The sequence below is a fragment of the Corvus brachyrhynchos genome, unplaced genomic scaffold (assembly GCF_000691975.1).
Source record: "Corvus brachyrhynchos isolate BGI_N302 unplaced genomic scaffold, ASM69197v1 scaffold94, whole genome shotgun sequence".
In the NCBI taxonomy this organism is placed as follows: domain Eukaryota; kingdom Metazoa; phylum Chordata; class Aves; order Passeriformes; family Corvidae; genus Corvus; species Corvus brachyrhynchos.
The window spans coordinates 8,711,449-8,735,057 of NW_008238330.1; the positions used below are offsets into that span (position 1 = coordinate 8,711,449).

The 23,609-nt window shown below is 36.0% G+C and overlaps 1 protein-coding gene across 6 annotated transcripts in view; it reads right to left on the reverse strand.

The window, feature by feature from the left end:
• The window catches only part of LARS2 (leucyl-tRNA synthetase 2, mitochondrial), a 97,213-nt gene that overhangs the window by 36,205 nt on the left and 37,399 nt on the right, over positions 1-23,609 (reverse strand). For all 6 annotated transcript variants that reach the window (XM_008633875.2, XM_017734489.1, XM_017734487.1 and 3 more), the window contains 5 exons: positions 22,718-22,807; positions 18,500-18,643; positions 6,900-7,007; positions 5,231-5,390; positions 2,059-2,163 (listed from right to left, as the gene is read on the reverse strand). In XM_008633875.2, the coding sequence (XP_008632097.1) occupies positions 2,059-2,163; positions 5,231-5,390; positions 6,900-7,007; positions 18,500-18,643; positions 22,718-22,807 (607 nt within the window). The remainder of the gene's footprint in view (positions 1-2,058; positions 2,164-5,230; positions 5,391-6,899; positions 7,008-18,499; positions 18,644-22,717; positions 22,808-23,609) is intronic.

Consider the following 23,609-nt stretch of genomic DNA (forward strand, 5'->3'; position numbering starts at 1 on the left):
TTAAGGCCCCCAATGCTATCTTTTCCTCTGCATTTTATTATTTGGGGCAGTCATGCATTTTAATTCTACTCTGGAGGGTTACCTTTCACAGTGAGTTAAGAAATTTATTAGCTTTATTTATTATCACATGTATTCTGAAATAATATTAAGATACCAACAGATTTATTTTTTCCACAGAGATAGATCTTTCTGCATACTTTTCCCCTTCAATGACAATTTAATTAATAATTTGAACAATCTTGCACAATTACTGTCATCTTTAAAAGGCAAAGAAACTTATTCCAACCAGACAACATCAGCTTGGTTGGTGAAAACTACACAAAAAAGCTCTCAAAATATTTGCCGAGCACATTAGAATTATTAAGGAACTACACTCAAAACCAGCTTAACAATCATCTTAGTTCAGGCAGTGAAATGCCTGCTATACATTAACTCTGCCAATATGTGGAAATTTGGAAGCAGATGACTAAAGACAAAACTCCCCTGTGACAAGCAACTCCTTAACTAGAAAAACACAAAATTGCTATTTTATCTTTCCAGCAGATGTACACTCCTGCCATTTCAAGGCTCTCTTAGAGAACAATGTTTGTATCTTAATTTGTCAGAGAACCCTGCAGCCTGCAACAGGTGACTTCACAATATGCTCTACAAATGGAAAAAAGCGGGTCCCACTTTTTGGTCTGCCTCCTTTTGAAAAGATGATGCTATTAATGTACACTGGCAAAGCTCAACAGCTGGCACCCACAGCTTCCCATGAAGAGCTGGGCTGTTTCCAACAGACATAAGGCCAAGGTATGTGCCAGCAAACTAGAAGATTTTAAGGAAACATAAGATTAGGTATCTCAATTATTTGGCTTCTCCTATATGAGGAAAGACTTTCTCAAAAGCAGATTGAAATGTAAAGTGCAAGATGCAGGCATGTTATAAGCGAGGTAAACAGCCCAAGTGCATAATTTCCATTAGCCCTGTGAGGGCCATCCAAGACATTTTTGCAGAGTCAGCTGGTTTAATGCAGTCCAGTTGTGCAAGAATAGCCAATATTGGCAGCAGTGAAAGCAGCAGCCCCAGGACAGGAAAGAAGTATCAGCAACAGGGAGGCAACAACAGGAGTTAAGGGGTAAGGAATGTACTGCAAAAAGGGAAGAAGAAATAACTATTTCCCATGAGGACTGGCATAGAACATTGCCTTCTCAATGTAGCTGAGATCACGGCAAAGCACAAGAGTAAACAAAAAGCTTGGTGGGTGCAGATTAAAACAGATGGTTTTTAAAACTTAGTACAATTCCAACTTTGACTTACTAGGACAATCATATTATCTAAGAGTATGTACTTAGCTGCCCAGTTTGGGGGACTAGGTTCCCTACCCAGGAAAGGAGTCAGACAGGCAGCTTCATAAGACAACTTTGAGAACAGAAGCTCACTGCAGGCGATTCAGCATCCTCTAGCGACACCCTCCTCCTCCATCTATGGATCCTCAACTCTAAATCAGGTGCCTGAAATTATGGGAATGCTACATGAGAGATAAAGGATCTAACTGTCCAAGACAACCTGAAAACAATTATTACCTATCCTGAACTATTTTATTGGCCTCAACACAAATACTACTAGATAAAAGTCAAAGTTGGAATTTTTGTACATTTACCATCTGAAGCATTTCTATAGAAGGATGTACATAATTCACGTAAACGTAAGACACAAAAAAAGCCAAAAGTTAGAGTTGTTTGTCAAAAAATGGTACAGTTCTGTTTTGATTAAGGATGCTGAGAGACAGCCAAACACACGTCTTAGGTAACCAATTTTCTTAAGATATGCAGATTCTCAAATTTAGCTCATTAAATGCACTAATTCTATATTTCCATTTAAAATTATCATCCTGTGAATCTCTTCCCCCAGACAGACTCCACATAACTACTTTTCCCTTCCTTCTTCCATATTGAAGAACAGAATTCCAAAGTCCAGGAGAGAGCCTCTGTGTTCAAATATTTACAACAGTATCTTGTGCTCTAACACAGCAACTGAAAACCATACTATTCCACTTACATATATAATGTCACGTACCTATTTTAGCATCAAGAAAATTAGCAAAATTGGTTTTTGCTGAGATGACTACAGGAATCTCCTGATTGGTAAGCAAATTCACAGCTGTCACTGAAGTAAGTGAGTCTGAAAACAAATGTAACAATATGGTAAGTAAAATATAACAGAAGATACACTAAGAACATCACTTACCATTACAAAGCCGTTTATCTTAAACTTACATGAATTTTAAATAACAATTTTCTTTAAAAAAGAAAGAAAATGAAAAACCTATTCACATTTCTAAAAAGCTCAGATGTACTAAAATGCTCGGGAAGTCAGACTGATAAATTTTCATGATTAGAAAACATACTTGTAACAAGCACCTGAATAAAAGCAGAGTAAGATTTGGATTATAAGAAAAAAATTGAGTCTTTGATCAAAATACAGCCTGCTGCAAGTTGTATGAATTGGCTTGAGTAAGCCCTGATTTATGTACTAGCATACAGTGCTACAAAATCCCACCAAAAAATCAGATGAAACTGCATGGGAGCATATATCCTTATGATTTAGTTTCTTAAAGAAGAACTACAAAGCATGTGAATTTTTTTTTTTTTAACCTGTGTTAAAAACCACCTAAGTAGCCTATTGATTTCCAAACAGGATATTCATATTCATATTACAGATGAGGAACCCAATGTCCACAAGAAAGGGGAGATAGGAGAGGAGAGAATTAAGGGTGAGAACTAATAAACTGAAATTGATTTACAATGTGCAGATTGGGTGGCTCAGCAAGAAGAAAACCAAACCTGAATATTCCAAATTTTGAGGATTCAAACCCCAGATTTCAATTTGGACCTATTTCTAACTTTTTCAGTGCCTTTAAGTTGATGATAATTACAATCTAATATGGGCTGCTAAGATCTTCCTTTCACCTTTCTTCAGAGCTAAGCTGAGGCTATGAAGTCTTGTATTGCAATGCATAAAACCTGCTCGTAGTAAAGTAACAGCAGTTTTGAGAACAGGGCTGTTCTCATATCTCATCATGCTTCTTAACACAAATGATACATTTATTTATTTCTGTTTACTACTTTTCCAAATTTCAGATGTCTGAGATAGTGATATGATAAAGAAAATTTCCACATTCACACCACTGTGCACAGCTTTCCTCTGTTTAAAAAAAGTACAAAAGGGATAATTTCATTCTTTAAAAGCAACTAACTAAAAAGCGTCATAAGCAGGAAGCTGAGTGGGTAGGACACTGCTTTTAAAAATAACTTCTCTCTTCCACCCAGCAATAATTTTCATTTTATTCCAGAATCCAAAATAATAACTCCAGTTTCTGAAGGTGCTCTTCCCTGTGCTCATTTGCTCACATTGTTATCATCATAACTGGAAAGAGCTGATGGTACAGGTACAAATGTAAGACAATGTATGCAGAGTATTATAATGAGATAATGAACAACGTAACAATCAAATCTTTATCTCAGACACCTCCTGCTGTCAAAACTATTAGACTTACCAGATTCTAAACTAACATACATTTTTGCAGGCAAAAAAAATTGGATGTCTGACAACTGGTTGTTCCATCTATTTAAATAATAATAGCCTAAAATACAGACCTGTACTTCAAGACTAAAGGTTTTAGAACTTTCAGTTACTGTGCTATACGACAGCTTTTTTTCTCTCCTAGAACACACCAAAATATATCTTCCTAATTATTTAAATGAGAACACAGTGAAACAAGAGCATTACAAGACAACGTCCATTGAAAAGAAAACAATTACACTTAATTAAATTAAAATTTCAGTGTTCCTGAGGAATTTTTTAAAAAAGTCTTGGTTGATGTGAAAACAACACCATCCGAAATTTCTTTTTATTTAAATGCCATCATTGGTGTTCATATGTAAAACCCCAATCTCAGCTATTTTCAACTGAAGGATGTCTGTAAGTATATTCACAAGTAGCAGGAGTACACAATAGCAGAGTTTGATTCTGGAATTGTGCCTCTTTTTTGAGAACTTTTGGCTGTTGTTATTTCAACTGAGAGTTTCTTAATTTAACTCAACTGAAAGCTTTAAGCTTCTTGGTTTCCACTTTAAAAACAATATAAAAATATACCATTGTCCTTATTAAAAGCAAATTTTGCACTTCCGTGGTTTGGCTTGAAGCACAAGATCCAACGAAGGTAAAGGCATGTGCATGGATGTGTTTGTGCAGTTAGTGCTTTGATTCGGTTTAGCTGCAAGAACTGCAAATTTGTTCTCCAAAATTCTCCAAGCTTTGCTCACCTCTTAGACAAGGGCTCTATGTACTCAACACAGTCAGGCTCCATTTTTTTTTCTACTAGCAAGCAAACTTTTTAAAGGTAGAAATGAAGCACTCAAAAAAGCAGGTTCTGTACAACCAACACAATTTCCCATAAGATGCTGTTGACAACAGATGTTATACAGACAATGAAGCCTCATCTTTACCAGTAAGGCAAAAAGAAAATATTGAACACCAGCCTGAAGCAGAAACAAAAAATTTTATATTTACTCTTGTCATTTTCAGGTTTTCCAAACAACAAAAAAATACTAGACTATGGATGCTAAATACAGGCAGAAGTGGTGGTAGGAGCCTCTAGGAAAGCAGTCAACAACAATTAAAGAATTATCAGTTGACTGTGCAAGCCATGAACTGCCATAAGGATACTCTGAATTTACTCCACTAGAGTCTCATATTAACTAAGGATCTGCATAGTAGAGTATTATTTTACTATCTATCAGTGATCCACTTTGCTATGTATTAGTGATCTTTAGATTCCTTATGACAGGAAGAAATCATCACTGGTGCAAGAATTAGTTCTGCTGTCTTTGTGCTAATGACAAATTACCATATAGATGTGAGATTTTCCAATGGGCTGACACAGTCAAATTTGGACTATTCATTTCTGGTACATGAGGAAAACAAGAATCTGTTCCGTTGCTTTTATATACTATGAAGTGTTACAACTATTATAAAAAGAAGAATTCTAGCATAGCTGCTCTTGCCACATCTGAAGATCTGAAGCCAGGACAGGCTGATGTGACACTGTGTGACACATAGCAAGAAAAAAAGGCCTGCTCACTGTCAATAGGAACAGCTCCTGCTCAGCTTGATACACATTCTCTAAAGATCATTCTTTATAATTGTTGCTCTTCTACAACAAAATGCAGTATGAGAAAAATACCACCTTTCCCTGGGATGAACTCCCTCTGAAAGACTTCCTTGAGACTGCTATTTCCATACAGCAGTCTGTGAGTTGGTAAGATATATAAATGGGAAGCTCCATAAATGGCTTCAGGTGTATAGGTGTAAGCTGCTAGCTTCTCTTCTGTTACTTTGCCATTAACCTGAAAAAGAGCAGAAAAAAATTCCCACTGGAAGTGCAGTGGTTATAGATTTCCCTTCCTTTTTCTACAGTTAACGAGTCTACATCACCCTACAGAAATACACAGTTCCAAATATCAAAGCTGGACACATTCCCACTACAGAAATTTTCCAGAATCAAACCTTCACAAAACTTACTTTCAAAGCCTTGAGAAAGTTGCTTTACAGTCTTGTCTTAGTTTATCCAAATATATCTATAATAATATAATTCTAATCCCATATGTAATATTGCACTGTGCTACTGAGATAGATTCAATCCCTGGCTTAAGCAACCCGGAATCCTTCTATTCACTTTTAATATACATGCCTTGCTTCCAAGAAACTGGAATGAGATGTTACCTCTGAAACTAAAGAGAATTTAGGATTTTCTAAGCTACAATATGACTTTACACCATACTCCTCTGATGAAGTGAATGCTCCAACTTATGTACAGAAATAAAACAATAAAAGAACATGCCACAACAAAGAACTGGACATAAAACATAAATAGTAAATGTCAAAGACTTTTTAAGAATTACCACCTGGAACTATCAACAAGGTTTATATCTTAGATCAACTAACTGTGGAGTATATGGGGGTCTTAGAAGGAGATTTTTCTGTAATAAGTATTAATATAAATTTTCAGAAACAATTGGTAAAAACAACTTTAATACAAAAATGCATCTTTTAGCAGGGTGCAAATCAGAGGTATTTAGAAGGTTTAATTTGTCCCAATTTGAAGTTTCCAAACATTCAGTATTTTAAAATAAGAAGTCACTTTTAGAATGTTAGACCAGAGTAATAATAAGCACAATAAAGCTTTGAAGTACAAGGGCTGAAATTCAGTCAGGGTCTCTGAAAACCTCTTCTGTCACTACCGTATTCATGGAGCCTTGTTCATCTCTTGACAAAAAAGGGAAAATCTGAAGTTCTTCTGTAGATAATGATAATTTTTTTCAGGTTTCCCTTTCCTTCCTCTTCTTTCTATCTAGACTTCTCTGTAGCTTTATTACTACCTAATGGTGTCGTTTCCATTATTTTAATTAGGGTATATAGTAAATGAAATAAAATGTAAGCAAAGCAGCTTGCCTGAGGTCAGCCTGGGTCTGACAGAGAAGGTGCCATGCAGAGAAAAGCAAAAGCCCAACCAGATCCCAGCTGACATGTGCAGTGCTACTTGATAATGCATTTGGCACAAATGTCCTGGCTTTTAGGGGAGCTTATTAGCTGGCATGTATTTTGGCATAAATATACACAGCCAATTTGCATCCATTTGAACACACAAACCCTTTCCTAAGGAGGATAGCAGCGAGGATCTCTTCAACCCACAAGTGGTGTTCTTCAGGAATCTGTGCTTGTCTGCACATGAATATAATAATAATCTTTTTTAGGAGGCTTCAAGCTTTTAAGATCTGAAAATACATTCCCATCACATATTTCAGGGGTTGCAGTGAACCCAACCAAGAGAGCAGCAATTCTAATTTCTGACTTACCTTTAGCAAGAAGTCAAGAGAGCACCCAGTGCAGTCACCTATCCAATTCGCTTGCATTTCTTTAATACCATACCACTCAGGGAGATCAGATAAAGCATCAAACATGGCCTTAAGCAATAAAAGAAAGAATTGGGACATTCAGCTTTTGTAAGCATACAAATTAATACTATGGGTTTAATTATAACTAACAGCAAAATGGTAAGGTGCTGGTAAAAACACTGGAAGAGGTGTTTTTATACTGCTGCTGTCTCAAATTAATCTCTCTGAGAATAGAACTAACATGGTACAAGCCAGAGGTATATCACTGCCAACGGAGACCCTGTTGTTATTAAACATGACCCTTCCTTTGAGTGGACTAGACCTTAAGATACAGGAACAAAAAACTTGGATGAAAACAAACAGAGAAAATATTCCCAGTGGTTGTAACTTCTGGGAAGTGTAGGTGACCTATTGCACTGAACAAGACGTAAGAGATGTGCTTGCAGATATGAAGCTTACATTTGGATTAGTTGTTTTAGACAATAGCCTAGAGATGGCAGTCAGACAAAAGGCATTAACATGTCCTAAAATTTTCAAGCTCTGACTTAAAACAGCATAATAGTTTCTAGCTATCTATTTTTTCATATTTCATATTGATATTTTACCAAGCACAACAAGCTGTAAAATTGATTGGGATCCTTAGATTGTATCATCCTGCAAAAACAACACTAATCATAATAACAAAGGTTCATATTAAACTCAACAAATATATATATACAATATTATAGTAATATAATTATTATAAGCACCAGCAATGAAGCTGGGTCTAGAGGGGTCAAGGGTCTAGAGCAAGTCTTATGAGGAGTGGCTGATTCAGCTGTGGATGTTTAGGCTGGAAAAAAGGAGGCTCAGGGGGGACCTTATCACTTTCTACAACTGCCTGAAAGGAGGCTGTAGTGAAGTGGGAGTCAGTCTTTTCCCTCAGGTAACAAATGACAGGACCAGAGGAAATGGTCTCAAGTTGCACCAGTGGAGGATACTAGGAAAAATTTCACCATGGAAAGGGTTGTCAAACATTGCAACAGGCTGTCCAGGGAAGTGCTTGAGTCATCATTTCTGGAGGTATTTAGAAGACCCATAGATGTGGTGCTTAGGAACAGGGTTTACTGATGGACTTGGCAGCGCTGGCTTAATGGCTGGACTTGAGGATCTCAAAGGTTTTTTCCAACCTTGATGTCTCTATTTTATGCAGCAATGAAGAAATTAAGTGTTGCCTCCTTTACTAGCCATAATGTCCAACAGCCAACTTGTAACTTCTATGTGTATTTGCACTCAACGAGAGAGAAATCTATATATTTATGTGCTTTCTGATGTGTGGAATGGAAGCATAATAGTCTATTCCAAGTCAACTAGTATTCATCTAAACAATGTGAATAGCATGATTTTAATAAATGGCATCTATAACAATGTAAAGGAGAAGACAAACAGATAACTTAAAGTTCATCTCATTTTTCACTTTGTAACACTTCACATTTTCGTTATGAATACTGTGACTGTCCAAAATCTTTACTTTGGCAGAAGTACAGCCAGAGGCATGAGTCACTTGGACAGATGGTGAATATGCTGAACAATTACAGTTAAAATCTAAGAATAAGGCAACATGTTGAATAATTTCTCCTTCAGCTCTGACTCCCAACATCAAATGTGCAAGCTCTTTATTATCTCAGTAATTGCTAACAACCTGCAAGGATGGACAGTAGCTATTATGTGCTGCTCAAACTAAACAGTAGGTAGTTGGATAATTAATGACTGTACAATTAATTCTTCTAAAGAATGTGTTTCAAGTTCTGTTTTAATAATATTCTTAAATAATTTCAAAGTGAGATGCATAAAAGTTACTGTTTACTGTTTAGTTACTGCTCTGTTGTATATCTGTCATTCAAAATACAACAAAAGGCATGTCCTTCATAACTCGTAATATTACACCACCACTTGGGATTATTATTGCTTTCTACATCTTTAAGAATCAAACCAATTTATTGATGATTTATAAAGAAAATGTTAGACTTTTGGAGGGGTTTTTATCATACTATATCTTCAATCAGTTTTAACTGACAATTGCAAGCATACTATATCACAGAGAATTCAAAGTTCTGAGTATTCTCATTAATTGTACTGTTGCAGAGACAACTAAGCCTTATTTACCATGATCAATCCATGTACTTATATAACTACGAAAGAATAATGAATAATTGGAGATCTATAGAGAGATACATACACACAATAACCAGACATATTCTTTGTAAGACCTTTATGCATTTTAGAAAGAATGAAATTGTGTCAGTACCCGCAGAACTGGCTGTTCACATTAGGTATCCATTCTAATCAACATTATATTTTGCTGGCAGAAGCAGCTAAATGTGCATGTGTTCTACTGAAACTGTACAGCCTGTAACTGCTTCCCAGCAAAGCTTCCTGGATGTTTTTTCACTACAGTATTCATACACCAAGGTTGTCAATACCAGCATGATCATGATTTTGCTCTAATTCATTGCTCTTATTAGAAGCTACAGGCTAAAGTTTGTCTTAGCTCAGTTCTTCTCTTGATAATGCAATTACTTCATGCAACTAAATACAAGAAGAGCCAACTTTACTTCATCTGAATGAAGATAACTAAGCTTAATCTGCATGATGATGCAGCCTAGCAGGGTTTGCAAACACAAATCCTTTATAACTTAATTTACACATAAACAGTTTAGTGTTTACCCAAGCAAACAAAAAAACTTCAAAAATTTTCAAAATGGAATTATGATTCTCAGGTTTTTTGTACTCAACACACTCCTTTGGTTTCTTGTCAAGACTTTGAAAAGCAGGTGAAGCAGAAAATGACCATGCAAACCACAAACAATTTACTTGGTGTTACAGAAGCAAATAATATAGAGTATGCACACCACTAGCATGTTAGTAAGTGTTTCTGAATGATAACCTAGGATACTCACTAGAAGGGAAGTAGAGAAACATTAATTCTTACACACAGAAATGCACTTGTACATTCACAATCCATCCATGTAAACTAGGAGCTTTTAAAAAATAGATTAAGGAAAATCCTTTAAAAAAACTTTTAATTTTCAAATGCAATTGTACTACACCCTGCAAAATATAAGCCTACAAATTTATGTTAAAACTATTACTAATAAAAAAAATTACATGTAGACTGTTTGGGTATATGAAACTCCTGACCAGTGCTAGCATAGAAATTCCTGAGTACTTTAAGCTAGTATTTGGAAAGGTAGATATTCATTCAATTGAATTTTACTTCCATATTCTTTCTTAAAAACCATGGCCATATTCAGTAGAAAATATTCTGAATCAATAACGTAGTCCCATGAATTCTGCTCCAATTTTTTTTTTTTTTTTCAATTTGCCAATCTTGGCAGTGTTCAAGGCCTGGTTGGATGGGGGCCTTGAGCAACCTGGTCTAGTGGAAGGTGTCCCTGCCCATGGCAAGAGGGGTTGGGACTAGATGATCTTTAAACTGCATTCCAACCCCTTAACATTCTATTATTCAGTAATTACTGATACATTTCCTTAAACAAAAATTCTGATCCTTAAAAATGTGTATATATAACTCCTAGTTATTCCTGCCACAAATTTGCTAACTAGATTTGTTAACACAGAGAAGACAATCAGCAAGAACACTCCCAGCACTCAGGCAAATAAACAAAAGTAAAACCATGTTGGAGTCTGCAGGGGACGAAGAACAACAGCAGCATTACAATCCAGTAAGCAAAGAGTGATAAGATTATCAAATAAACTCAATTTTCAAATTTCTGATGATGACTTAATAGTGAGAAATTTGGAAACATTAGGTAGCAGAGTCTTTCTGCTTTCATTTTTCATTACTTGAGAAGAGACAAGAAAACTTCAAATGCAAACATCTAATTACAGGAGAAATTACTCCCATCTTAATTAAACACAAGTCAAGGAATAGCATAAATACATTTTGGCAGTCTTTCAGATCTAAAGACAGATGGACTCAGGAAAAAGCCAAAGAAATCGAAGTTGTGTTTAGAGATGAGAATGACTTAAAGGCTCTTACACCTGAAGAAGTTGGAGATTGAGGATAAACCAATATTTCACAGGATTTCTTTACTCTTTCAGAACATACAGAAAATTCTGGCACAGACAGAAGATGAAAATCAACTACCTCAGATGATCAGAGAGTAACAAAATCAAGATGAGTTTGCTGAAAATTCATCACAGACAATGATGACCAAGCCTGAAACTAGAAGTAACACACTATATGTGGAAAACTGGTCTCACATTTCTAGCTGTTTAGTCTGCTGAAGATTATGACAGAAACAGAACTTCAGTTAGGCAAAAAAGATCCAGAAAATCCAAGAACATAAGTGCTTTACAATTTCCCAAGAGCATCTCAACTCCAGAAGTCCCTCTGCTTGTAGTTCAAAGAAGGATTCTGCTGAGTCCCTAGAAAATTCAGTCTCTTACTTCATCAACTAAAATTTTTAGTAAATCAATACCTGCTACTAATTTCATACTTAGTGAGAGTAATTTAACTCCTCTATGATAGTAAATGAAATAAAGTGAAAAATCTAAACATAAGCTATAAAGTCAAATGTACTCTTTTTTTAATGAAGACACTTTAATGATGTTTGACACATCTGCGAGATAACAACAAGACTAAAATAAAAAAGCCAGAAAAAGGTTGCATTTCAGAAGAATTCAATTAATTAGTAAAATAAAATTGCATTCTACTAAATTACAATAAAATTTAAAAGCTTTGCTTCTGAGCAAGAGTCAAATAAATATCCAAGCTCTGTTTGGATTAAAATGAAATCCTTCACTTTATTTGATCAAACTCCCAAAAGAGCAACCAACCGTAAACTAAAGATTACATGAAATTATTTAATACAACTTATTATACTTACATATATTAAAGTACAAGAAATTAAAGCTAGGCTGCTCACTGTTTTATTTTGCACTCTATTGCACAGTTCCAACTATGACTATGTGGTACGGCTTCTGCTGGTATTTAATATCTTCTTGTTTTACTATTTTTTTCTCCTTCAGTAGTTTCTGTCTGTACTTTTTTAGGTCACTCTTGACTTTTATTTCCCATATGTGAAGAATACTGAAAACATACATTAAAGAGGAGCAATTACACAGATACCATGTATACTTAAAATTCTTTCTCATAAATGTCTGAACTGTCAGCAGTTTTCCCATTTCCTTATCCTACAATTTATGGTCAACAAACACCTCTGATGTGATTACACAGAACTGAGGCAAATAAATGATTCCTTAAAAGCAAAAAGTAAATCCAGAATTGTTCTCCAGATTTGCTCTTAAGAGCTGTTCCCTGCTTAAATTAGCAAAGAGAAGATATTCCCTTTCCAATATAATGAAGTATATCTTTGTGATGAGTAATTGATTCCATAAACGTAAAAGCTCTCCAAAACATTTGTTATAATTTTTAATAGTACAGAGTAATCACTGTTTTGATTAACCTTATACCAACAGGAACTTAAATTTATATTGCTGTACCATCAAATGAGATACTGTGTTTAAACAAAGGTGAAAAGACCAGCCTGATCTGGATATCCACAAACAATTTTCTGTCTTGCCAAGCTGACAAAACAGGTGCCATTTTTTATTAATGAAGAGCTAAGCAAGCTGAGGGAGCACTGCTCTTGGTCCCTGTCCAGGAGACAGCTCTCAGCCTGACTCAAGAGTTTCAAAGCGAGGTTTATCAGGCCTGTTCAGTTGGGAGAAGACAACTGTGAGCTAGACTCCAAGTGTGGGAATCAAAAAAAATCACACATAAAGAATGAAAAAGAGCCAGCATTTCAGTTCTCCTCAGTGATGAGGCATTACCTCCTGCTAGGAAATCCAAAGTGCTGCCAAGACTTAACATCCTGAAATGCAGTACTTCAGTTTCATTACATTTCATTACCATTCTGTTTAATATCTCAGAAATAAAATACAAAATAAAAAAAATCAAGCAAAACACAATTACATTAAATAATTCCAAATCTATTCAGATGAGACAAAAGGGCTGTCAGATGCAGTGCAAAGCCAGAGAAAAGCTGAAGAACTGTAGTTCATTTGCTGTTTTCCCTCCACAGAGTCAGCACCATGCCCAACATCTGTGTTCCTGCAACCCACAGAAAATGAAAAGGGATTATCTCATCTCCAAATGTCTGTACAAGAAAAATTAACTAAGAAAGGGTACTACTTATCTGTATGGTAACAGTAAATTAAAACGGTAGAATTTTGTTGGTTAGGTTCCCCAGGATTCGAATTAAACAGACCATCCTATTGCTGTGCAAAAAAGGGAGATGATTTAAGGCAAAACTGGAAGTTTTGAAGTTGCTTCTATTTTATTTTATTCTATTTATTTTCCAGCTATTTGAATGATTTTTTGTACAGTAAAATGTGAAAAAGAATTGTATAGAATTAATTTAGGAAGAACAGGGACTATAAAAAGACTAACCTTGCCAATTCTGATTTGAGGACTCAGTTGACCATGCATAAAAACCTTCATAAAAGCAATTTACAGGTACACAGAGAAAATACTAACATTTACAGATAGATTTTCCCAATGAATCTGTCTACCAATTCAGCAGGGTAACCATAGCAACTAAATGTTTTAGCTTAAACATCTTAAATGCACAGACAACAATTTGAATAATAATGCCATCAGTTAAGGCATTATAGTTTTACCAAAAAAATACGTCAAAAGAAAAATGACAATTAAAATGTTCTCTAAAAATCCATAAAAGCTGCTAGACCATTTCATATGTACTTGACTGTTTAAAAAATGGGTCACAATTACTTTATTACTTTACAGAAGCAGAATGCTTTCTGCTAAGCATTAAAAGCACAGTTAATATTTTTGCCCTTTGAACAATACTCACTGCCGATGGTAAATTCCATGTGAGCCAACACTGCTCTGTTTGCAATTTTTATTGCAAGAAAGGAATATGAGCTGATGTAGTAACAACAAAGAAATCAAAGCAAATCTACAGGAGATGATTCCTCTGGACACAACAGAAATCTGAAAAACAGTGTATGTAGGAATGAAATACTGACTCCTGTAACACACGACCTCACAGACCACTACTGATCATGTAACTCCTGGTTGCTTTTTGACCAGCAATGTAAGCACTGCAGATGAAGATTACTCTGATTAGTTTTTATTTTCATTAAGGTCATGAGATACAAGGGAAAACATAAAATGATAAATGGGCAAAAGAGAGGAACACCAATGACTAGAACAGGTCACCAATATACACTATAAATAGGCTGAAAAGTTACCACAAAATAATTTGTGGATGCTACAAGTAGAAAATAGGTTGTATCCATACATATTCAGCCATCATTGCTAGCTGGTAATTTGCATGAAGAATTAAGGGATAGAAGATTAATTAAATGTATTTTAAATGGAACTTTTTCTATGAAACAAGGTTATGGAAATACTTATATTTTCCTCTAAGCCACACAGGAATGGAGTGAGTTAACAGAAATAAAGTGGTTTTTTTTCAAAATACTTTCCCACTAAATCAACTTATAGAACACTCAAGTATAACTCTGGGAAGGAATAGGAAACAGATTTGCAGAGAGTCGTCTTTCAGAAAAAGGGCAAGGAAGGTAAAACTTTCTGACATTTGGTCTTGAATTTCTGTAAACTTTTCAGAAGAAATATTAGTCACCATTGAAGGCACAAGATAAAGGTGACCAGAATCAAGTGGCTTTCCCCACAATACACCAAAACCAGATAAAGGCCTGAATGTAAAAAAGATGAGTGAGACACCCATAGAATTCTAACTCTCTAAGTCTGAAAGTAGCCAAAGTTGGAAAAAAAATACAAGTCTTCCCCAAAAGGTGCAAGGATTAAGTTACTCTCAGATAGTCTCTTAGTGACTTCCAATTTTTTAATTTCAAACTAAGAAGGAGTGGAACTTCAGTGGATAGAAGAAATCTAGTCATACAGCTCACTGAAAACCTGATCCACTTAGCTCTCTACCTTTTTCCATACCTAGGAAAAACACCTCACACAAGGAAGGATTAAATCTGCTCTGTGCCTGTGAACTTGTCCAAGCTGTGAGGAAATAAGGGGCCATGTGTGTTCTGATACAAATTCTGGCAGTACAGCTCAAAGACCTAAACACTGCTCTACACTGACAGAAAATGTAGATCTTTGGATCCGAGTGACTTTGACCATGCTAACCTGACACCATTTTGTCTTAACCTTCTGGACACCTTTTAAAAATCGGAATTGGAGAAAAGATGTTCAACAGGCAACTGACTCAGAAATGGGGAATAAAGGACTCAGGACCAGAAAAGTTCTGGAAGGGCAGGTTTCTATTTCTATTAGTGTTCTAATGCAAAACAAGTTGACCACGGATTTGAAATCCCCAGGCCCATTACAGATTTTTATAATGTCCCCTCAGATATCCCTTTTACAGGAGTCAGGCATATGAATTATCAAACAACTGACAAAAAAGGGAAGTGAAATCCATAAAGAACTGAACTGCTGTACTAATTTATCATTAGAGGCACAAATATCTGAACTGCAAAGAATTTCAGGAAAACAACGTTGTACTGGTAGTGGTTCTGGTCTGTTATGTAAGCCTGGAAAATCTCTTTATGGAAATAAGTGTCTTCAAAATCAGGAAATAATCTCCCCTGCTGAAGTAAAGTATCATCACCACTAATGTTATCATCATGAAATTGTATTAGCAATTAAAGATCTTTAGCTTCTTAGAGTTAAAGAAATGTCTCTATCCTCCACACCTATTAGGACTAGCTCCATGAGATCTGGACCCTTCACTCCAAGAGGAAAGGCTCTGTAAATGATAAAGGTAAATGCAGGTCTCCCTCTCGATAAAGCCCAGTCTCCTGGCAAGAGCTTTTGAAAAGAGGTGGGGAAGAAGGTTTGAGGAATAGGCTGGGAAGAGTGGTTGCTGTAACTGCGGTGTTCAACAATGCAGGACAATATGGATTCAGATCAACTGCAAACAGCCTGAATCCAAAGAAAGGGGACAAAAGAAACAGACTTAGGAGGAAGGATTCATGGCTCTTACCACTCCTGGAGAAGTACTGGCATGACTACCATAAGGAATGAAGAACTGTGCAAGGATGTTTTGAGGATAATTAGTCAAATTATTCAGAAAGAGAAGCCGAAGTTGTAGCATTTCAGATCTGTAATTTGGCTCCTGTCAAATGCTAGTGTGAAGCTTCCTGATTATGTCAGTGTGCACACAAAGTTTTTAAGAGACTGAAATACTTTGCCACTATTAGCTCAGATACAGTCTCCCTCCAGTGGACTGTCTTCAGTTGTGGCTTGCAGTTCATGGGCCATTCAGAGTCATATGGCCAAAAGAGTCTTCTTCAGAAAGTAAAACGCAACATGCTATGTTATCTAATCCCTTGCAACTTGAAAGAAAAAAAATTACCAAAGAAGAGACTTTATTTGTCTTAATCTTCCAAGCATGAAATCCATCTACTATCAGATATTGGACTTCATATAGCAGAGTCTGGTAACCTGCTATTCTTATTTGAAAGTTTGGGGTTGGGGGGAAGTTATTTTTCCCTGTCTACAACCAAATGTTTAAAAGCCTTGCCAAAAGAAGCAGAGTGAGACTGTTTAAAAAGAACCACAGCAACAAAAATAGGAGTGAGTGGAGGGTGAGTAAAAAGGAAAATCCAAACCACCTGCTGATTCTTGGTAGCATCTGTCACTGTACAAGAAGTGGGAGAACATGAAGGTAATGCTTGCCAAAGCACTTGAGCTGGAAGCAGTATGGCATCATTCATCGATCTGGTTGTATCAGCTAGCACAGACCCCACAGAATATCAATCACGAACAGAAAAGAATAGGAATTGATACAAATGTTCTTCCTGAAATGAAAAGCAGAAGCAGCTCTTATTCATGTCACTAAGATGTTCAAGAACAAAAGGTCACTTGCATGTTTGCCCTTCACGTAGGTAGGGAACATGGCAGTCTCCTGAGGTGAAATCTTTGCGGGGAAGATGACAGGGTGTTTTAGAGGTAAAAGCTCCTTCTTATCATAAGATTAGTCTGCTTACTGGGGAATGACATGATGGAGATGTAATCTGCCCAGGAGATTGTGCTTTTCCTGTAACAGCATTTCTTAGGTAAGAGACTAAATACAAAAGAGAAATCCTTCCTAGTGGAGGGTGGATATTGAGCAAGAGGTAATAATTCCATAAACCAAGGGTGTTCTCAAGATTACTGAAAAGCTCCTCAATCTTGTCTTTTGGTCTTGATGAATAAAAAATTATGGCTGATTCACCCCTCTTAAAGGGACATAAGTAATTGGGTACCAGCATGTGTACAGACCAGAAATACCAGCCATTGCTTCCTACAACCTGTACAGAGACAATAGACAAAAGACATATCAGTAAAGGTAGAAACTCCAATGAATCTCCAGCCTCAAACTGAGGGAAACAGTGAGTTAGGACAGACCCTAAAATATCACAAAGGTCATAATGAAATCTGATGAAAAGGAACTGAAAATAAAAAGCTCAGAACATTGTGTTTATTTTGTGATTGTGCAGACATGCTCCATTTTTCCTCCAGCTATTGCAAATGTTCCCTCCTTACTGCCAGAACAGGCAGTACAATCAAAAAACATGTATGTCAAGTACCTCTTTGCGTATGAAGAATCAAAGCATCAGGCAGGATATCTAAAGTTTTTCTCCTTATTATGAATAGACCTAGACAGAGACACAGATTTCTTCTCCTTGGATGATGGTGGAAATTTGGTTTCTTGAATCTGAGACTTGGGAAAAGGATCAAAGACGAATTTTTAATATTTTCTTGGGAATAACTTTCTCAATCTGTACTTGGGGTCTCAATACACAGAGGGAATAAAAACTTCACCCAGACATGATAGGAAGCTGATATTTTCATCTCAGAGAGCATAAAGCCAAAAGTTTTGTTGAATAATTCCTGGGTGTGGAAGCCACATTGTCCCAGCACAATCAAAATTTGAGCTCATAAGAAAAAAGGACGTCTGAATAACTTGAAAAAAAAATTTAAATTGCAGATAATCAAATAGAGTATGAAGTAGAAGGTCCAGATGAATCTTCAATAAAAAACAGTTAAAAGAACTATGGTTCAGACACAGGTGGAAATGAATGCTAGGTGTCAGGCTGTACTCCATCGCTAATAAAATGCCCACAAGTCCAATAGGTTGATTCGGCAAACAAGTTTTGCACAGCCCTACACTCAAATATGCAGAAAAGCGTTTGATGGTAAATACGGGACGCTAATGTGTGAATGCAGAATTGATTCATTCACCTCTAATTTGTGCCTTTTGATTTCTTCAAAGCTTAATCCCACACCAATTACTTACAATTCTTAAAGAATTCTTAAAGAAACAGAAAGACTTCAGGGACAATAATTTATATATATACACATACACAGGGATAGATCACACATATTGTTATGCAACTACATATTATTGAAACATGTATCTATAAAGGACCACATTCAGCTTGATTAATATTTCTGGACAAAAAGTCACATCTTTGAAGTGCTACCATAACTTCCAAAAGATGTAGTCTCATACCTTTGCATAAGCAGTTGTCTTGATAAACCACTGTTTGAGGTATTTCTGCTCCACTTTTGCTCCTGAACGCCACGAGCAACCATTGTCATCCACCTGTTCATTAGCTAGCACAGTCTGATCCACTGGATCCCAGTTAACCAAGGCCTAAAAAAAAAATTGCAGGAAGAAAAAATACTTTCAGCGGCTAGTTAAGAACCAGAAACTTACTTTACAGATGCCAAATGAATTATCCAGAAACATACCTTGAAAGTTTACCCGAGTTTCCTATATTTTTAAAACCTCCATTTGATTCAGCAACATGGACTCAGCTGGAAAAGTTTTGAATGTTCATCTTCTCAGAACTCAAAAGACCCAAAAGTACAGTTGCCAAGGTTTGCCTAGACTGATCATGCTAGCAGATAGGCTGACACGTGACTGCTTGACTGTTATATATAAAGTAAGTTCCAACTGACTATACTGCAAACAACATAGTCTGATGCTTAAAAGTTCTTCATTACTAACTGAAAAGTGTTGAGTCAGACTGAGGGGGATGAGTAAACAAGAATGTCCAACTTAAGAGGACAGAATCACAAAGAAGTATTACAGTGGTTAACTATATTTCAAGTGAAACAGTTGATATTATCTGTATGTAACTTCTGTCAACTGTGTGAATTACTTTTGGAATCATCTTTCCTTATCAATACAAATGCATTAAGGAAAATGTAAAGTGAAATTAATATTGGTGTTCAACTCTACAAACCTTGCTTTTTGAGCTTTTGAGTCAACTGAAATAACAAACATAACATACTGGGAAAGGAGCAAAAATCAAACTCACCCTTCCCTAGTGTTGAACAAATCAAAAAGCATCTAAGATCACAAAAGAATCCCATCCAAAAGTGGCATTAAATGCTATACATTAACTTGAAAAAATTACCAGAAAGAAAAAAAAAAAAGCAATCAAAGCAATAGAGTAATTTATTATTTTGAGTGTTATTTAGTATTTGAGCTAAATCAGTCTGACTGAAAAACAGTAGCTACAGTTCCATAGAGATCTAATACATCAAACATTTTTTTTAAATTTCAAATTACTTCTTTGGGTGTGGGGAGAACTTTGTGTCTCAGTCAAAAATTACTAACTGTAGTTATATTGCTCACTTCATCTATCACTGATCACCTTCTGACCAGTTTCCAAACAGCTAATACTGCTTCATTTTAAATATGCTACATATTCTTAGAAATAGTAAATACCACAACCACTTTACAAATTTTATACTGAGGAGAGCCAAAGAAAGATGCAGGGGTTTCTTGCTTAGAAATACTGCTCAAAACTGTGTGAGCACAAAGTCTGGCTACATTGATTTATAAAAAATTTATTATCATTAAATGAATGAAAGTTATTCACTGATAAATTTAAACTCAAATGAAGCTTCTGTGAATTCGGACTGGGATTTAAATTTTTAACTTTTTGGCTACCTTTTATCAGGTTATTAAGTAATAACATCACACCAGATTTTATAAAAGCCTCATGAAAATTCATTGGGAAAATAAAAGAAATCAATATATTCCACTATTACAAACCTATTTTCCAGACGTTCAGAAAACACAGCTTCTTCACTAATAATGTAATACATTACGAACGAGGCTCTAAAATAATGATCTTTTAATTTACAAAGTTCTGAAAAAACTCCACACAAAGTTAAAATAACACCTAAAGAGAGATAAATCAGGCAATACTGAGAAGTAATAAAATTCCAGTTGCATAAAGCAGTATTAGCATAAGCTTGTATTAAACTGGCTGTGACTCAAAGTTGAGAAAAAATACTGTTTCTATTTTGATCATATTGTATCAAATTTATGGTGAAAATTTTAGAAGGTAACTGAAATGATTTACATAATTATTTAGCATAACAAATCTTCCTGTTACAACTCATAAAGATATATCTAAATAAATCCTGCAAAGCATAAAGCGAATGTGAATTTAAAAAATCGTCAGCTGAAAGGTCTCGTCTATGAATTTTTTGTTACATTTTGTTCCTTCCATCTCTCACAAGCTTTTGACCAATATCTAGAACCTGGCTAATAAATGAAACCTTTAGTTCCTACTTGTACCTCACAAAGGCAACTTCTTGACAATGACAGCCTCTGAAGCTATGACCCCAGGAAGCTGCTAAAAGTCATCTACACAAAGAAAGCATAGTGCAAAAGCGTTGAGAGCACACCAATTATCTCGCTCTCCTCACTATATCAATGTAGACCATATGCTTTTAAGATAGGATTCATCTTGTCTAACTTTAGGTCTCTAAAGTGTAAGTGTCTATCTCCAGGCTTGCTGTCTCTGGGTCCCCTACAGATTACCGGTATCTGATGGAAGTTACAGAGTCAGGGCAGGTATTAACCTCAGTGAGATACTCACACCTGGCCAGGGCAATAACCTCTACAGTATATTGACTAGATGAGTACTGCAGGAAAAAGAGAGAGGATTTTGCTATGGTGAATAAAGGTGCCCTCTGGATGCTGCAGCACTCAGACAGACATTGTCAATCCTCCATAATTGCAGCTCCTGAACATACTGAGCCTGTGTCTCCCTGCCAGGGTAATTTCTGGACAGACATGCATACTCCTAGAACAGAGCTTTAACTAGGCCAACGCTCTACTTGCCTTAATTCTTATTGTCACAGTAAGGCTATGAATTGTACCCAAGATGAAATTGTAATACAGGAGACTTCAAGCTGTGCAAAAGTACTGCTTAATACACATTGCGGATACACTGACAACATGAGACAAATATATGCTTTAAGTATATATGACCGTTCAAAGAGACCCAGGGTTATGGGCTCTTTCTGCCATCTGTTTCCTGCCAAAAAGCAACTGGTTCATATCCACCAGAGATTACATCCCCTACAGGTTGACAGATGCTGATTTAAATCCTCAAACTGATCCTTGACTTGAAAGCAGATGGAAGTTGGAAGTAGATTCAATCACTGGTATCCAAACACACCTCCAGGATCCCACAGTACTTGGAGCCTGAATGTGAAATTTATTTTGTATATCATTCCCCCTTTGAATGAAGCAGCAAGCCTTGTACTTTTCAGATTCACCTGGGTTCACTTGTCAAGCAAAGAAATTTACAAATAAAAATATGTTTGTTATAACAAAGCTAGGGGTTTAAATGTTTTTATTACAATATAAAAATAATTATAGAAGAAAAAAAAGAAAAAAACCCTAATCCAGCATACTAGAATATATTAAATATTGAGGAGTTTTGCTGGTTGTCATTAAAGATCTCTGAATACAAATGCAAACAGGAAAAATAGCTCAGTAACACCCTGCCATCCTAAATGCTACCTTTCACCATCAATCTCTTTCTCCAGGTTCATAGAATAATTGGAGAATGTTCTTAATTATATCCTATGGGGTTTCCTGGTTTCTACAGAATATAAATGAAATATCAAAGCATATTTAAGAAATCTTAGTTTCCATTTTAAGTTAGAAACATTCACTAAATTGCTGCTTGTTAAAGTGCAGCTGTTCAGGTATTTTGGAACTGTGTTGCCTTGGATATAGAGTTCTCCAGACTGCTCATTCAACATCTTTGTTTCATCTTATGTTTAAGAAACACTGAAACCTTCACTTTTCAGATAGCCTGATACATGTTATTTACAAAATATTATAATTTCTTAATGTAGCAGTAACTGATGAACAGCTGTGATAGTCTTATGACATCTCATACTTCTTTAATATTTTGGAGACCACAAACAGGGTTCAGTAATAGGATGGTTATGCACCTAATCTCCAATTATCCTATCCAACACCATCAGTTCTGAGACAGTATCACAATAATGTTATACAGGTAAATAATCTCACTGCTGAAGAGACTCCTAATGACCACAATGTCATATATTTCCACAAGGGAAGATAAAATCTAGAAAATTCTATATTAAAGCCAGGAAATAAACAACTAAAAGCTATATTCTGATCCTGCATTTCAATGCAAATCTCTGACAATAAACACTTCTGACTTGACTTGCTACAATGGCCATTCACGTTAGTTAGTTAGTTATAAACTGTTACATAGAAAATTCTGTTATATATATAATTAATTCTATTTTAGAGTGATTTAAAACTAACAGAGCACAATCACTTTATGACTGTGAATGGACAATCCAGAAAAGTGCCACTGACATGAGTGACCTAAATTAGTGTATCTGCAAAACATTGAAGGTCAAACTTTGCACCTACCTCTTTTTGATACACTATCCCAGCTTCAAAAAGCTTAAGAAAGAGATATTGTGTCCATTTGTAGTACTCTGGTAAGCAAGTGGTTACCTCCTGTAGAAATGAAATAAAATAAAGATTCCTCACTCTGAGTATTTTCCTGTGTTGTTTTAACTTAAACAATTAACCCAGGAGTGTATAATATATTCTACAGAGTAAACATTTACGCATGTACTCATGCATCATTTATTCAAACCCATTTATATTTTTATAATGCTCACAATGAGTGATATTCACCTGTACACAAAACCAGAGAACATGAGCTTTGTGAGGGTTTAATGCACAAGGAAAAGTTTCCCTGTTAACATGGAATATAAAACTCTGTAAGATTAAAGCTTATAGATATGAGAACAGAAGATGAATGGAAGTGATCACAGCTGCCTGATCAGGGAAACAGCAAAACTAGAAAAAAAAGTAGACTTCTCTCGAAGAAGCCATCCTAGCCAGGCTGCCTTTTCCCCTGTTCCTCAGCAATGAGAAGCAGGAGCAGAGGCTGTCGATGCTCAGAGGCAGCAGGGAGCTGGCTGATGTGAGGCAGGCAGAGCGAGGAGCCTGCAGCTGAAGATGTGGGTGCAGGAGGACAGCGGAACAGCACCGAGGCTTGGCAGACAGAGCGTGTGGGGCAGACAGGATGGAACACAGCATAATATTCTGAACTTCAAGATGAAAGACTCAGGAAAGATACCTCACATTCAAAGGTCAAATAAGCAACTGTTCCAAAAGGCAAGGGAGCTCAAGTTAGAAGGATGCTCTAGGTTAAAGTATGGAAAAAATGAGTCATAAAAGTCACAAATAAGGAGGACTGTTATGAAGGAAATAAAGACAGATTAAAATAAAAGACAACATAAGAAGCAGG